Source organism: Citrus sinensis, chromosome 3 (genome assembly GCF_022201045.2).
Source record: "Citrus sinensis cultivar Valencia sweet orange chromosome 3, DVS_A1.0, whole genome shotgun sequence".
NCBI classification, from domain to species: domain Eukaryota; kingdom Viridiplantae; phylum Streptophyta; class Magnoliopsida; order Sapindales; family Rutaceae; genus Citrus; species Citrus sinensis.
This window is the reverse complement of record NC_068558.1, coordinates 7,353,484-7,366,647: the sequence shown is the minus strand read 5'-3', so window position 1 is coordinate 7,366,647 and position 13,164 is coordinate 7,353,484. Positions and strand designations below refer to the sequence as shown.

The 13,164-nt window shown below is 30.3% G+C and overlaps 2 protein-coding genes and 1 non-coding gene across 3 annotated transcripts; 2 read left to right on the top strand and 1 right to left on the bottom strand.

Annotated features, from left to right (window-relative positions):
* Positions 1–559: 559 nt before the first annotated feature.
* On the bottom strand, positions 560–633 carry TRNAI-AAU (transfer RNA isoleucine (anticodon AAU)). Its single transcript has one exon. It is a non-coding gene; the product is annotated as a tRNA-Ile (tRNA).
* A 429-nt stretch (positions 634–1,062) lies between these two features.
* Positions 1,063–2,650, top strand: LOC102607245 (photosynthetic NDH subunit of subcomplex B 4, chloroplastic). Its single transcript, XM_006477409.4, has 6 exons — positions 1,063–1,247; positions 1,333–1,377; positions 1,493–1,652; positions 1,752–1,807; positions 2,086–2,157; positions 2,316–2,650. Exons 1-6 carry the CDS (start codon positions 1,167–1,169, stop codon positions 2,427–2,429), a joined length of 528 nt encoding a protein of 175 aa, XP_006477472.2. The 5' UTR covers positions 1,063–1,166; the 3' UTR covers positions 2,430–2,650.
* A 4,477-nt stretch (positions 2,651–7,127) lies between these two features.
* On the top strand, positions 7,128–9,090 carry LOC102606957 (thioredoxin-like 1-2, chloroplastic). Its single transcript, XM_006477408.4, has 4 exons — positions 7,128–7,833; positions 7,935–8,117; positions 8,256–8,420; positions 8,522–9,090. Exons 1-4 carry the CDS (start codon positions 7,573–7,575, stop codon positions 8,774–8,776), a joined length of 864 nt encoding a protein of 287 aa, XP_006477471.2. The 5' UTR covers positions 7,128–7,572; the 3' UTR covers positions 8,777–9,090.
* The last annotated feature ends 4,074 nt before the right edge of the window (positions 9,091–13,164 follow it).

The following is a 13,164-nucleotide window of genomic DNA, read 5'->3' as shown; positions in this document are numbered from 1 at the left end:
CAAGCGAAGAAATCAAACAAGCCATCAACATCATTATACACGCCAAGGCATTCATTTTCGCTGAGTGCTTTACTGCTTTAGGCTCCAAAAGCAAAATGGATGGATGGATACACAACACATGCATCATCATGCATGATTCAATGGAAATCTTTTTAGCACCTCCGTCTGGGTACCATCACATGATAAAAATAAACTAATAAAAATACTCAAATTGTGTTTATGATATCTAAAAATACCATACCCACTCATCAATGTCTTCAAAAGCAAAATGAAATGCCACGTATTGACTTGTGTCAACTATTCAAAATAGATTGTTTCGGCTTCCCAAATGCGTGTTTGATTGAATCAATTTCACACTCCATGGGCAATTGGCCGTCTTAATTGCGTTCAGTCAAATCAAGCCAAAATTAAAATATAAATAAACATAGAATAGAAGTCAAATTCATAAAGTCGCATTAATTTGGGCTAAAGCCGCCTGTTTCGGGACTTTGTTGGTTGGCTAATATCCAATGGGCTTATAAAAACAGGAGGGGAAAAAAAAAAGAGGACACTTTTGAATTGGCCCATGCAGGTCTCGAACCTGCGACCTTCGCGTTATTAGCACGACGCTCTAACCAACTGAGCTAATAGGCCAGTTGCCAAGAGGCCTCGCTTATATGCTAAGTATTGATATCTAGGCAAGCTCAGAAGGAGGACTACAAGGGGATTATTGATTATTCTAACAGAAATCGAAATATTAGTAATAACAAATTGTGGGTATCAATATTCAATACAGCACAAATGCTGGTACGGTTATACAATTGTGTGCGCTCTGTTCACTAAGATGTAATTGAAAGAATGATAAAAAGGACCGAGGCTTTGAACTTTTTTATAATCAAAGTATCCAATGTTTTGGTGAGTTCCCATTTGTCCTTTTAGGTTACTTGACCGTAACTTATAAACATTGATCTGTTGGTCATTCAAAGAGCATTAGGGGTTGTAATTCATCCATATCCAACTAGTTTTATGCGTTTTAGAAAGGGTGGACAACAATGATTTCCTTATCCACTTTCCCTCCTCTCTCATAAGTCATAACAAACAATCAAAAGTCAAAACTACCCACATTTCTCATCGCACCAAGTACCGCTCCCTATTCAAAAAAGAAAGAAAAACTGGCCGAGGCTATAATGAGTTTCACCATTACAACCCCAAATGTTCAGAGCTCTTTACAATCAACTAAATTTGACACGTACCCATGTTCAAAATCAGTAAATTCTAAGCTTCCATCGACTGTAATTCAAATTATATATATGCTGCTAATTAGCAAATTGATTTTATCCTGCTTTTTTGCAGCTTAAGCAGGGTTCAAGAACCAAACTTTTTAATGGGTGGCAGCAGGTCAGTACTCTTTTAAGAAGTTAAACATTTCTTGGCAAAGCAAACTTGAGAGTCAGTACAAAATCTTTTATAAATGGCATCATGGAGTATATTTTGGATTTTGTGACATGGTTAGCTTGAGGGCAGCAAGAAAAGAAGGGGATGTTTAAGTAGAGTGAATGCTTTCCCAGATTGGCCTCTAATTGCAATTCTAGTTGAGCATGCAGAAGGCCAAAGAGACCTTATCACTGAAAAATCCATTTGGCATCTCAGTGACCAAGCCATAAAGAACGTTTGTGAGTGCTCTCTCTCTTTTCCATTTTGTCAAATTCATGGCTGTGCTTTTACTTTCAACTAGACTAATCTTTAATTCATTCTCCTTTATGTTTGTTTAGATCTTTTCTACATCATGTTCACTTGTTGGGGATGTATGTTCTTTAGTGCCACAAAAGTAAGCATACACCCCTTCCTTGGCATTTAATTATTCACAAGAATAATAATTCTCATGTACGGATGTCCGCGTTTTGTAAAATAAGATACTATTGGTAACTAGCAAGCGTTCGAACTCTCGATTTTTTTTTTAACATTTGTACCTAGTTACCAGTAACTATCTGAAATTTTAATCATACAAAATGTGAACACCTGCCCTAGAGAAAGACTCTTCACGAAAAAAAACTTAATTTTGTTTGTTTTGAGTTTGATTTCTGATTCAACAGAAAAAATTTTTAGGATCCATATTATGACTCAGACGCGTACAGAGAAGATGGAGGAGATGGTACTGGACACTGGTTCTATGAGAAGGTAACTAATATTTCAACAGAACATGCAAAACTATGGACATAACTAAAAATCATAATAACTCAATTTGAACATGATCCGAACTACTTAGACAATGGCTATTAAGAAACTATTTCATTGAATGATGGGGTATATCTTATGGAATGGTGGTGGTATTGCAGCAAGAAGAAATTGAGGAAGCTGCGAGAGCAGAGCTGTGGCGTGAGGAGCTAATCGAGGAGATTGAGCAGAAGGTTGGGGGACTGCAAGAGTTAGAAGAAGCTGGCAGGAAGTAGGAGCTTGTTGACATTTGATTTTGCTAATGTCTATGCATTCCATTTTAGATCATTATGGAAACATAACTGAAATGTATATACATATACTGTTGAGCATATTAATGCTCCTCGTGTTGTATGATTGGCAAAAATCCAGCTCCTGATGTTATTCTGTGGAGCAGTACTACTGTATTCAATCACAAAATCAAAAACCTTTCATGGGAGAGGAGTTTTAGTTAAAAGATCATACCTCGACCAAAAATAAGTTTTGCTATCATCTTTACTTCCTAATCTGGTGAACATTTCATTTGCTAAAATTCTACTTCAACAAAGACTATTTAACATCAACAATCTTGTTACACTAATCAATTGATGACACATCAAATGAAAAACAGAACCATACATCTCATTCGCAACTTCGTAATTACTGATTTGACATTCAAAATTATAAGAAACAATTTGTGCTATAAAACGTAAAAGGAATAAATAGTTTGCTTTTGTAAGGTCATGTGATGTGCCTTGATCAGTTCTATACTTTGTCTAGAGACTATGGTATAGAAAATTAATGTCTTGTACTAACATATTCACCCCAATTGTCCAAATAGAACCCGTACAAGAGCTTGAGCATATTCTTGGTGGCGCCTTAATTCGTTGTGTGGATATTATGTAGAGGTACCTTCAAGGATATCTTAATGTGCAGCTTTTAACTATTGAGAATGAAATGAAACGTCCTGTTCTCAAAAGGGGAAAAAAAAATGCCAAAGTCTAGCTGATGCTTGAACTCTTGCTTTTCAGATAAATGGTGAAATCCCATATCCATTTTTCCTAGGCAGGTGCACATTTTAAGGACACAAAACACAAAAGCTTAGAGCGGAGGCCCGTCTCCGGCTCTGTATACATTTTTTTCAATTGATTCAATCATCCAGTCTGGCAATTATCGTTAAAAGAGTATTCTATTACAACTCTCAGTGGCAGTGCCAACGCTATCTTGCATCATCCATTCATCCTTAAAGAAACATCTTACAGCTTACAAGACTCTCACATTTAGGAGATGTGCCACACTAACATGTGCTGTGCTGAGTCAAATGATTGTGAATTTGTAGGGCTTTCAATTAGAGCTGGTAAAATGGGTCATTAGGTCGTGTTTGTGTCTTGTCAAATTTAGGTCGACCTAAACACGACCCATTTATATATTCGTGTCAAAATATTAAAACCCAAACCCGGCACAGAAAATAAACGGGTTACTTAATAACTTGCTTAATATCTATATGTTTAATAAAATTTACATTAAACACACATGTAGAGATATATAATTTATTGATATTATAAATTATACATATCTATCAAATATATTACACATTTTATACTATTGAACCTTTAATTATACATATGTAAATAGTATAATATATCAATGTTATAAAATATAAATGTCTACTAACATTTTTACATATTTATACTATTAGAGTTTTAAAAATAAATAAAATTTTATGAATGAAATACTGTATATATGTTCATTCTTTAAAAAATAAAAAGATAATCATGTCCAAATTTTGAGTTTTGATGATAAGAATCTATAAATTAATTTAAAATAACAAATTTAATTGTATTATTGATCGAGTAAATAAGCTAAGAACTTTAACTATAAACCGACACAAAAAAAAATTATGTCGTTCTCATTTATTGTAATCAAGTTGTGGTAAATTTTGTAAGCTCTACTTTTAATAATGAATTGATCCATTCTAAATCCATGACATCATCATACACGTAAGGGGCATCAGACTCTTCCCCACACGAACAAAAATGAAAATGATTTGCTGTCCTATTATTACTGAAGTATGGTTCCCAGACTTTCTAATCTATTGGAACAAAGATTTTGACGCCATAGTTTGAAATTCACTTATTGGAACAACCAATGTCAATTACAAAAATCAATTAGTAGCTTAAAAAATTTGACCAAAGTAGACAAAATAATGGTTTTTGTTTTGTTTTGTTTCTATATTATATATAATCTAGGACTCTGGGTTCACGCATACACAGGGATTCATATAGTTCCATTTGAATATATATAAATATAAATATGGGGAGTCGTTGGGGGACCAATGTGGCTGTCTTAAACTGGCCCTGCTGTCCAATAATTAAAAGGCTAGTAAATGAACTTTTAACAGCATCCAAAATCCTGTAACTGGAGTGAAAAACTGGAAATAGATACCTTAGCCCCTTGGTTTTATCAAAACTAAAGTTTCAAAACAATGGGTTGCTTTTCCAAATCCTGTGGGCTTCCTCTGCATTATTATTTGTCTATTATTTATGTATGTATGCATCACTCATCGAAATAAATATCCAAAATATGGGTTCAAAGTGAAATGAACTCAAATTATGAGAATGGGTTGATTTTGTTTTGAATGAAATAAATATTTATATCTGCCTTCGATTGTTATCTTATTGCAACTACTCTTTTGATCTTGAATGTTGATAACTGAAATCTAATGGACCTCACAATTCATCCCAATACGGTGCGGTTTGCCATTTATCATATTGACCCATTTCACCATTAATCCAGTTGTTGTCTCTCAATTTTGATAAATAGTTTTTTTTTAAAAAAAAAAACAAAACAAAAAATCATCCAATTCATTTTTCTTTATTTGCTTCACGCCTTCACGGACTCCGCATTGTTTAAAGTAATGTATTCATATGCAATCACAACAAAAAGGTGCAAAGATGTTAATAACAAAAGGTGTCAAGAGTTGTAAAGGTTCCAACAAATTTTTTTTTTAAAATTATTGTGGGACTATTAAATTGAAATGTAATACTTCAGATATTAAAAAAAAAAAAAGAAGAAGAAGAAAGAAATAAACAGTTCAGAAAAAAAAAATAAACAGTTCAGAAATAGGGGATAAGTAGTCCTCAGTAATTCTGTAAAAAAGTAGTTGTAATTTATACATGATTAATCTCAAGTGAGAGTAATTTCAAATTTAATTCATATATTTTGAGTTTTATTCGTATAAAATATAAGAAAAATTATATCAAAATTATAGTAATGTCATATTTCTGCAATGGAGATCTATAAATATCTTACAATTATCTTAAGAGTGGGACTATTGACACCCTTCCAAATACCTCTTAACACCTATTTTTTTTATTAATCCCATTAAAATATTTATAAATATTATAAAATTCTTTTAACACCCCTTAAATGATAAAATTACCCTTAATTAAAACTTATTAGCGTAAACATTATTATTTAATTATTTTTTATCTTTATTATTAAACCTCATTTCAACAATGGAGTTTTTTCTCTCCATTGCAGCCGCCAGTATTAAAAATTTTCGCTTGAAAATAAAAGAAAATTAATCTTTTTAATTTCCAAAATATTGGATTTTAATGGCAGGTACCACCTTCACTAAAGGTCGCTAGAAATCACTGTCCTGATCTCATCTTTCTCGTTTTGTGTCTTGTTCAGTCTATTATTCACTTTATTGTGAGTTTCAAAATCACCAGCTTCACCCTCAATTTGATTCATCACATTCTTCTTATTCTCTCATGTGGCATAAAATTCATCCCCGTCATCATTGCTGCTCATGTAATAATGATTTGTCTTTGCCCTTGATGCTCTTGGATCATATTCTTCCTTAGATTTAGATTTCCACATTGCATTTTCAAGATCACTAACATGTTTCCCGACTCAAAATCTTTGTTTGTCATTTTTCTATTAAAACCAACTTCCACATTTCCCTTCCGACATTCATATTCTCGAGCTCTTCCAAATTTGTCTTGCTTTCCTTTTAAAATAAAAATCTACAGCATAAAGAATTTTTAAGAAAAAAATTATTGACATTTGAGTGTAAGTTTAATTAGAAATTGTCCTATTATATAATTTGAGTAAAGATTAAAATTGTAAAATAATTATAGGGATTTTAATAGATATTTGGAGGGGTGTCAATAGTCCCACTCTTATCTAAATATCAATAAAATAAAATTATTGATGGATAATTTATATAGTCAAATGTTTCTTTACCACAAATGACCTTTTTTAAAAAAATATTTTTCCTACACTCGTATATTTTATAGTCAACAAATAATCAAGATAAAAGTTATTTTCGTAATAGTAAATTGTCACAAATTTGACAAATGAAACCAATTGATTCGGTTCAAGCAAAATGCCAGCCTATTGTATAAATTTTTACATTAAGAAAAACATAACTGACTCTATTATTATTATTTGTTGAATTGTCCTTAACAGGAAAATAGATGGCTCAAAGCCACCAAAAAAGAAAAAAGACAGCGAGATAATAAGCAGAGGTGGGCTGTTTTGTCTCCCAAATTATCAAACCTTATCCATGTTTTATAATTTTGACGAGGCAGAGTGGCAAAAAGAGCCGCATCAAAATTCAAAACCACGGCTATTTAGGCGTTTAATGAGACAGCAAAAAAAAAAAAAAAAAAAAGAAGAAGTTAATTTTCTAATTTTAGTCACCGGAAATTTAGAATTATTTTTTTTTAATAATGAATTTAATTCACAGCTCAAACTCACTTCCTATAAACATGCCCTTCTATTCTAATTAGCTTCCCTGTTATTTAATTTTATCCTCAAAATCCAGTCAACTTCCACACTCGCTCATTTGCGGTGTCGATTTTTATCCATATCACACAAATCTCCATTTCTTGTATACTATTTTTGTAGTTATTTGTGGATAATGTTAAAATTAAATCAATTTCTTTGGATAAAGACCCCACCTCACCTACTATCTCTCTCTCCATTTTTTTTTACAAACACATTTAATATGCATATATATATAAATATATATTCCCCTACATTCACATTGCCTTCTTCCTTGTTCCTCTTCTGCTTTCATGCTTTGATATAAAAAAGATTGTGCTCTAATACCAGTCAGAACCCAGAAAAATCAATTTTTTTTAGCTCAAGTTTGCATTTTGATTGATAAAATAAGTGTGTTCTAGTTCAAGTTGCCTTTGTTGTTTGAAGATTTTTTTTTTCCTCTCCTGGGGTTTGTTTTGTTTTTGTTTTTTTTGTTCAAGATCCAAAAAAGAGAAAAGAAAAGTGGGTTTGTAGGTTTTGTTTTCTTTCATGCTTTAAGCTTTCTGAAAAACAAACCAAAAAAAAAAAAAAAAAGTTTTGTGCTTTGTGACATCATAATTAATAACCATGGCTTGTTCATTGAAATGTGGGATCTCTGTTTCTGTTTCTGTGATGAATGAGACTTTTCCGAGCTCAAAAGACAAAAGTATTGTTGGGTTTTGCTCCTCTCGTGCTCCTCCCTCACAAGTTAGAGTACTAACCTCAAAATCAATCTCCAAAATTTTACCTGCTTTCAGCATTCATTTCAAGGGCCAATCCCTTGCCGTCTCAGATCACAAAAGCTTAACTCTCTGGCATCTCAAGGCTCCCAACAAGTTCTCCATTAATGTAAGTGGAACAATTTTTTTTTCTTACCCTTTTTTCATGGTTTAATTTTACATCATGGGTATTTATTCTTGTGATGATGAATCTTTCCCTTTTGATTTCAGGCACAAGCATCGATTTGTGTTAGTAGAGCTATGAGATGGTGGGAAAAAACCCTTAAACCAAACATGATTGAGATTCAATCAGCACAAGAGCTTGTTGATGCCTTGCGAAACGGTGGTGATAGATTGGTTATTCTTGACTTCTATTCACCTGTTTGTGGTGGATGCAAATCTCTACATCCTAAGGTATTATTACTGTTGGTTTTTTTTTAATTGTTTTTATTATTATTATTATTATTTTGGTTGTTTAAGCTATGTTTTATAGATAAGCTTATTTGATTAATTATAGCTTCTCAAGGTTATATTTTGGGTTTAATTTATCAGATCTGTCAGCTGGCTGAATTGAATCCAAATGCGATTTTCCTGAAAGTTAACTATGAAGAGCTCAAAACCATGTGTCACAATCTCCACATTCATGTGCTGCCGTTCTTCAAATTCTACAGAGGATCTGAGGGCCATCTGTGTAGCTTCAGCTGCACCAATGCAACTGTAAGTTTCTTTTTTTAATCGTTTCAATTAAATCAAAGGCTCAATGAACGAACTTGTTCAATATTCATCAAATTCTAAGTGTAAAAGTTCATGTGTTGCAGATAAAAAAATTCAAGGATGCATTGGCAAAACATGGTACCGACCGATGTAGTCTTGGACCTGCCAAAGGTCTAGATGAATCAGAACTACTAAAACTAGCATCAATCAATGAATTATCAATCAATTTACCATTACCATCCGCTGTAGGAGAAGAGGTGGAGGATTTGGTGATGCAGAGTAGCATTGATTTGTCTGGTATTTTGAGCAAAGCAGGAGAGAACAAGACGGCACTTCAAGGAGAGGGTGTTTTATTGTAGTATTTGTAATAATCATAATAATAAGGTACTATAGTTTTTTTTTTTTCCTTAATTTTGTTTTTAGGTTTATGGGTTTGCAAATTGTGTATAGGCAATTGGCTTTTTCCATAAAGAGGGCTTGTGAGTTTTTTTCGATCAAGCCCTCGTGCCTAATAATACCTAGTAACCCAGATTGATTGATCGATTAATCTTGGTGTAATTTTGTTCCGAAAATTCATCTAGGATTCTGCTGTTGTTGTTGTACCCATTATCATTATGAATGGCTTCTATAATGGAAGCTCGCAATTGCTATAATACATACATAATTATCTTTTGATCTTTTCTTTTAAGGAGAATTTGGATTTGTTTGGGAGTGGGGTGTTGTAATGTTTAAGTGGAGTAAAAACTATCGTAAATGTTATAAAATATTTTAATAGTTGAGTTTTGACGGTCCAACTAACTTATTACATATTTAAATAAATTATTTATATCAAAATATATCTAGATGGTAAATAATTAAAAGATAGTATTTTTTTTTTTAAAAAAAACATTTTGTCTCATTAACTGGGTCAAGGTTTATTTTTTTCGATAATTTAAGGAAGAGGGTTAACACGTTTCCGTCATTTTTAGTGATCACGGGCAATATAGAGCAGCCACGTGAGTTATAAATAATAACTAAGAAATTTGCTTCAATACATCAATTAGTAGACAGAGATATTGTCGCCTTGCCGTCTAATTTTCTTAATATATTATTTCACCATCAATTTTTTTTTATAACTATTTTTTACAGAAATATTTCAAAAGATTTTAGTATATTAAGTGAAAAATATTATAATATTTAAAATTTTATCAATTATTTACTTTAGATATTTGAAGTAATCAATTTATAAATCTTTAAATAATTAATTTTATATTTTATTTTGATTCAAAGAATTAAAAATTGTACTTAACAATTTAGAGATAAAACAGACTTTCAATAATTGTGAAAATATTTTTAAAAATAAGAAATTTAAGTGATAAAATGATAATATCTTTAAAAAAAAACAACAACAAATGTTTACAAAAGCTTTGTAATTATCCCAACAGCTAGGCTAGCTAGTATTGAGAAGGCGACCCACCGATAACAGCAACAGCCACCGCCACCATGAACTGTATAATAAGAGAAACGCGGGCCCAAATGTAGGCATAAAAAGGGGTCAAATGAGTCAGATGCTCTCGGAACTGACGTGGATGGCTCAGAATTCCTAGTCAGATAGACCCCACCAAACCCCCCAAAAAAAAAAAAGAAGATTAACGCGGAGTCACTATGCAAGACGTGCAACTTGGACATTTACAAAAGTTTTATTTATTTTAATTTAAAGCCACAACAAAATATCACAATTATCAAGCGTTCGTTTTCTACTGTCAAAGCAAACGCCTTCCATCATTTTATTAAAGAAAAAGTTCAATTTACAACGCCAAAGCGCAGCCACCCCAAACGCACAATAAAGAAAAATAAAAATGGTCAATTTAGTTTCGCCTAAATAATAAATAAATAAATAAATTTATGTAAGCAAGTAAAACAACTGTTAATTATCATCAAATGTGTTTAAACAAATAAAAATGGTCAATTTACTTGATTGATGTAATTATCAAAAGTATTTAAACAAATAAAAAAAATGGGTCAATTTACTTTAATGATGTACATTTGACTAACAATCTTACATCTATTATTGTTGACCTTCAATGTTTATCCGGAATAGAGTTGTTTATGGCCCAAATGCACCTGGGCTTTCGGTGGGCCTCTGCTTGTTTAAGAGGGCCCTAAACCGCACCATATGATAATTCCTGCCTAAATTGATGCAACAATTTCAAATCCAACATAGATTTATTTATTAACATGAATAAATTTCTTTGTTAACTAATCCATAGGATCACATTTCATTTTGCACAAACATTGCAATCCCTATGAATTTCTTTATTAGCTCAATTCTTTAAACGAAAAATTCATGTTTGCTATGATTAGAGACATGAGTGAAGGTATCATCATGTGAGAAATCAAAAAACTATCATCAATCTCATATATGTAAATTGTAATCGGCTCTACAGAACCTAAGAACAATAGATCCCTAGTACAAATTTCAAGGCCATATATTATTATGGTGGCCATTAACCCATGAAACTTGTCAGAATATAATTAGTTAAAAAGTTACTTTCAATATAAAATTGAGACTTCATAGCTGCACATGGCTCCATACAAAATGAGATCTCTGACCTAAAATCAAATAGGGTATTATATTAACCAATTGGGTCTTGTCCCAGTGGTCAGGACCCTGCACTCACAACTGTGAGCGCAGCGATTCGAGCCCCCGCGACGCATGTAAGGGTTTATTTTCTTCCTTAATTATTAAGTGAAGGCAGTATTCTCCCTTTCAAAATATGAATGAAGTAGACATCCTTCGAATATTAGAGAGGGTAAAATCTGGACAGTGTTATATAAGAATTAATCTAAATTAGACCTAGTAATTGTCTGATTGTAAATATCAGTTGTAAATCTCATATAATATGAGTTGTAATATGAGCATTAGTCTCATGTAATTAAAAAAAAAAAAAGTACGGTATTAGACATATATCATGTTCTTGAATCTTTAGTTGGAGCCGCCTATGTTGCAACAGTTGCAACATACCACTACTTTTGTCATTTTATAATTTAACCATTGGATCCAAGGGCAAGAATGGTAAAAGCAAATCCAACGGCAGGGTGTATTTATTTTGGTTTTTTTCATTGCAATCCCTCTTATGTTTTGAAATGCCAGGAAAAAATATAATAATAATTATTTTATTTATTAGATTAGTTGTTAAATGATATGAATAAGGAATAAGTATGAAATTTAAGAGGACTTTTATTATTGATATTAGCCAATTACAATGCATGGTTTAATACTCGTTTATTTATTCCACAAATTCATAAATATTTCGTAATTTATTAATTATTACTATCATTTCTAGATCTACTCTCATTATTTAAATTTATTAATAATTATATATTAATTATTATTTTTATATTAATTATTAATATATAAATATAATATAATATAATATATTTTTAATATTATAATTATCATAGTAAAAATAAAAATATAATTTAAATATATTTAATGTTTCAATTAAGACAAAAGTTAGCACACTGTAGTGAATTATATAATTGGCTACAATCTAACTTTTAAAACTTCCAAACATAGGTAAGTAATAAATTAATGTGAATAATATTATAACAATATACAATATTATGTTCTAAATACATTCTAATGGTGCGTTTATTAAATAAGAATTGAAATGAGCTAGAATTGTAATAAGGAATTTGAATTAAAATAAGTTATTTACTTGAGCTATAGGAATAGGAATCGGAATGAACAACATTCTCATTTATGTGTTTACTTTATTTTATAATTGGAATAGACTATTATAAGTTATTAAAATGTCATTTGTTAATTGTGTCCCTAATATTATTTGTATATATTATAATTAAACAATAATAATAATAAAACTAAAAATAATAATTATGACAATAATGTTAATTAAAACAAAAAATTAAAAAATTTAACAATAACAATAATAACAACAAAATTAATTGAAATAATAATAATAATAATGATAATAATAAAAATTATTAATAAGTTTTAATAATAATAGTAATAACAACAATAATTAATAATAATTAAAATAATAAAGTTAATATATTTTAATAAAAATAATTTTAATAATAACAAGATAAATATTAATATTAATGAATTAATTACAGTATAATAACAATTAAAATAATAAAAGAAATAAATTTTAATAATAATAATGACAGTAATAATCATAAATAATAATAATTAAAATAAATAAAAATAATAAAATTTAATAGAAATAATCTTATATAATAATAATGATAATAATAATAATAATAATAATAAAAATAAATTAAAATTCTTTTCAAATGTCATTTTATTCCAAAAATGAACTTATATGTAAAATTTTGTTACGTTTAGTGGCTATTGAATTTTGCAAAAAATATAAGGTAGTGTAGTGTAATCAAACACAAAATGACAAAAGTTGTTGTATGTTGCAACTGTTGCAACATAGGCAGACCCTCTTTAGTTAGTAGGAATGGTAAATTAGTCCATCCAAATTGGATATTCATATATCCAATCTAATTGAATTGGATAATATCCACCCAAAATCTTTTTGAATACAGATACGGATATTTTAAAAAAATATCTAATTAAATATTAGATGGATATTCAAAATCCAAATAATTTATCTAATTTTAAGTTAAAAAAATCTATATAGTAAATACTAAAATGAAAAAAATAAAAACAAATATTATATGTTATCAATTTAGCAAATTAATGCTTTGCTTTAATTTGCAGATTAACGATGATGGT

Bases quoted from the DNA above. Each gene is read 5' to 3' on its own strand.
- LOC102607245 (XM_006477409.4), top strand. From the start codon at position 1,167: ATGAGTTTCACCATTACAACCCCAAATGTTCAGAGCTCTTTACAATCA. The intron at 1,248-1,332 runs GTAAATTCTAAG...GCTTTTTTGCAG, and splicing joins CGTACCCATGTTCAAAATCA to CTTAAGCAGGGTTCAAGAAC. The intron at 1,808-2,085 runs GTAAGCATACAC...AAAAATTTTTAG, and splicing joins TGTTCTTTAGTGCCACAAAA to GATCCATATTATGACTCAGA.
- LOC102606957 (XM_006477408.4), top strand. From the start codon at position 7,573: ATGGCTTGTTCATTGAAATGTGGGATCTCTGTTTCTGTTTCTGTGATG. The intron at 7,834-7,934 runs GTAAGTGGAACA...TTTTGATTTCAG, and splicing joins CCAACAAGTTCTCCATTAAT to GCACAAGCATCGATTTGTGT. The intron at 8,421-8,521 runs GTAAGTTTCTTT...CATGTGTTGCAG, and splicing joins TCAGCTGCACCAATGCAACT to ATAAAAAAATTCAAGGATGC.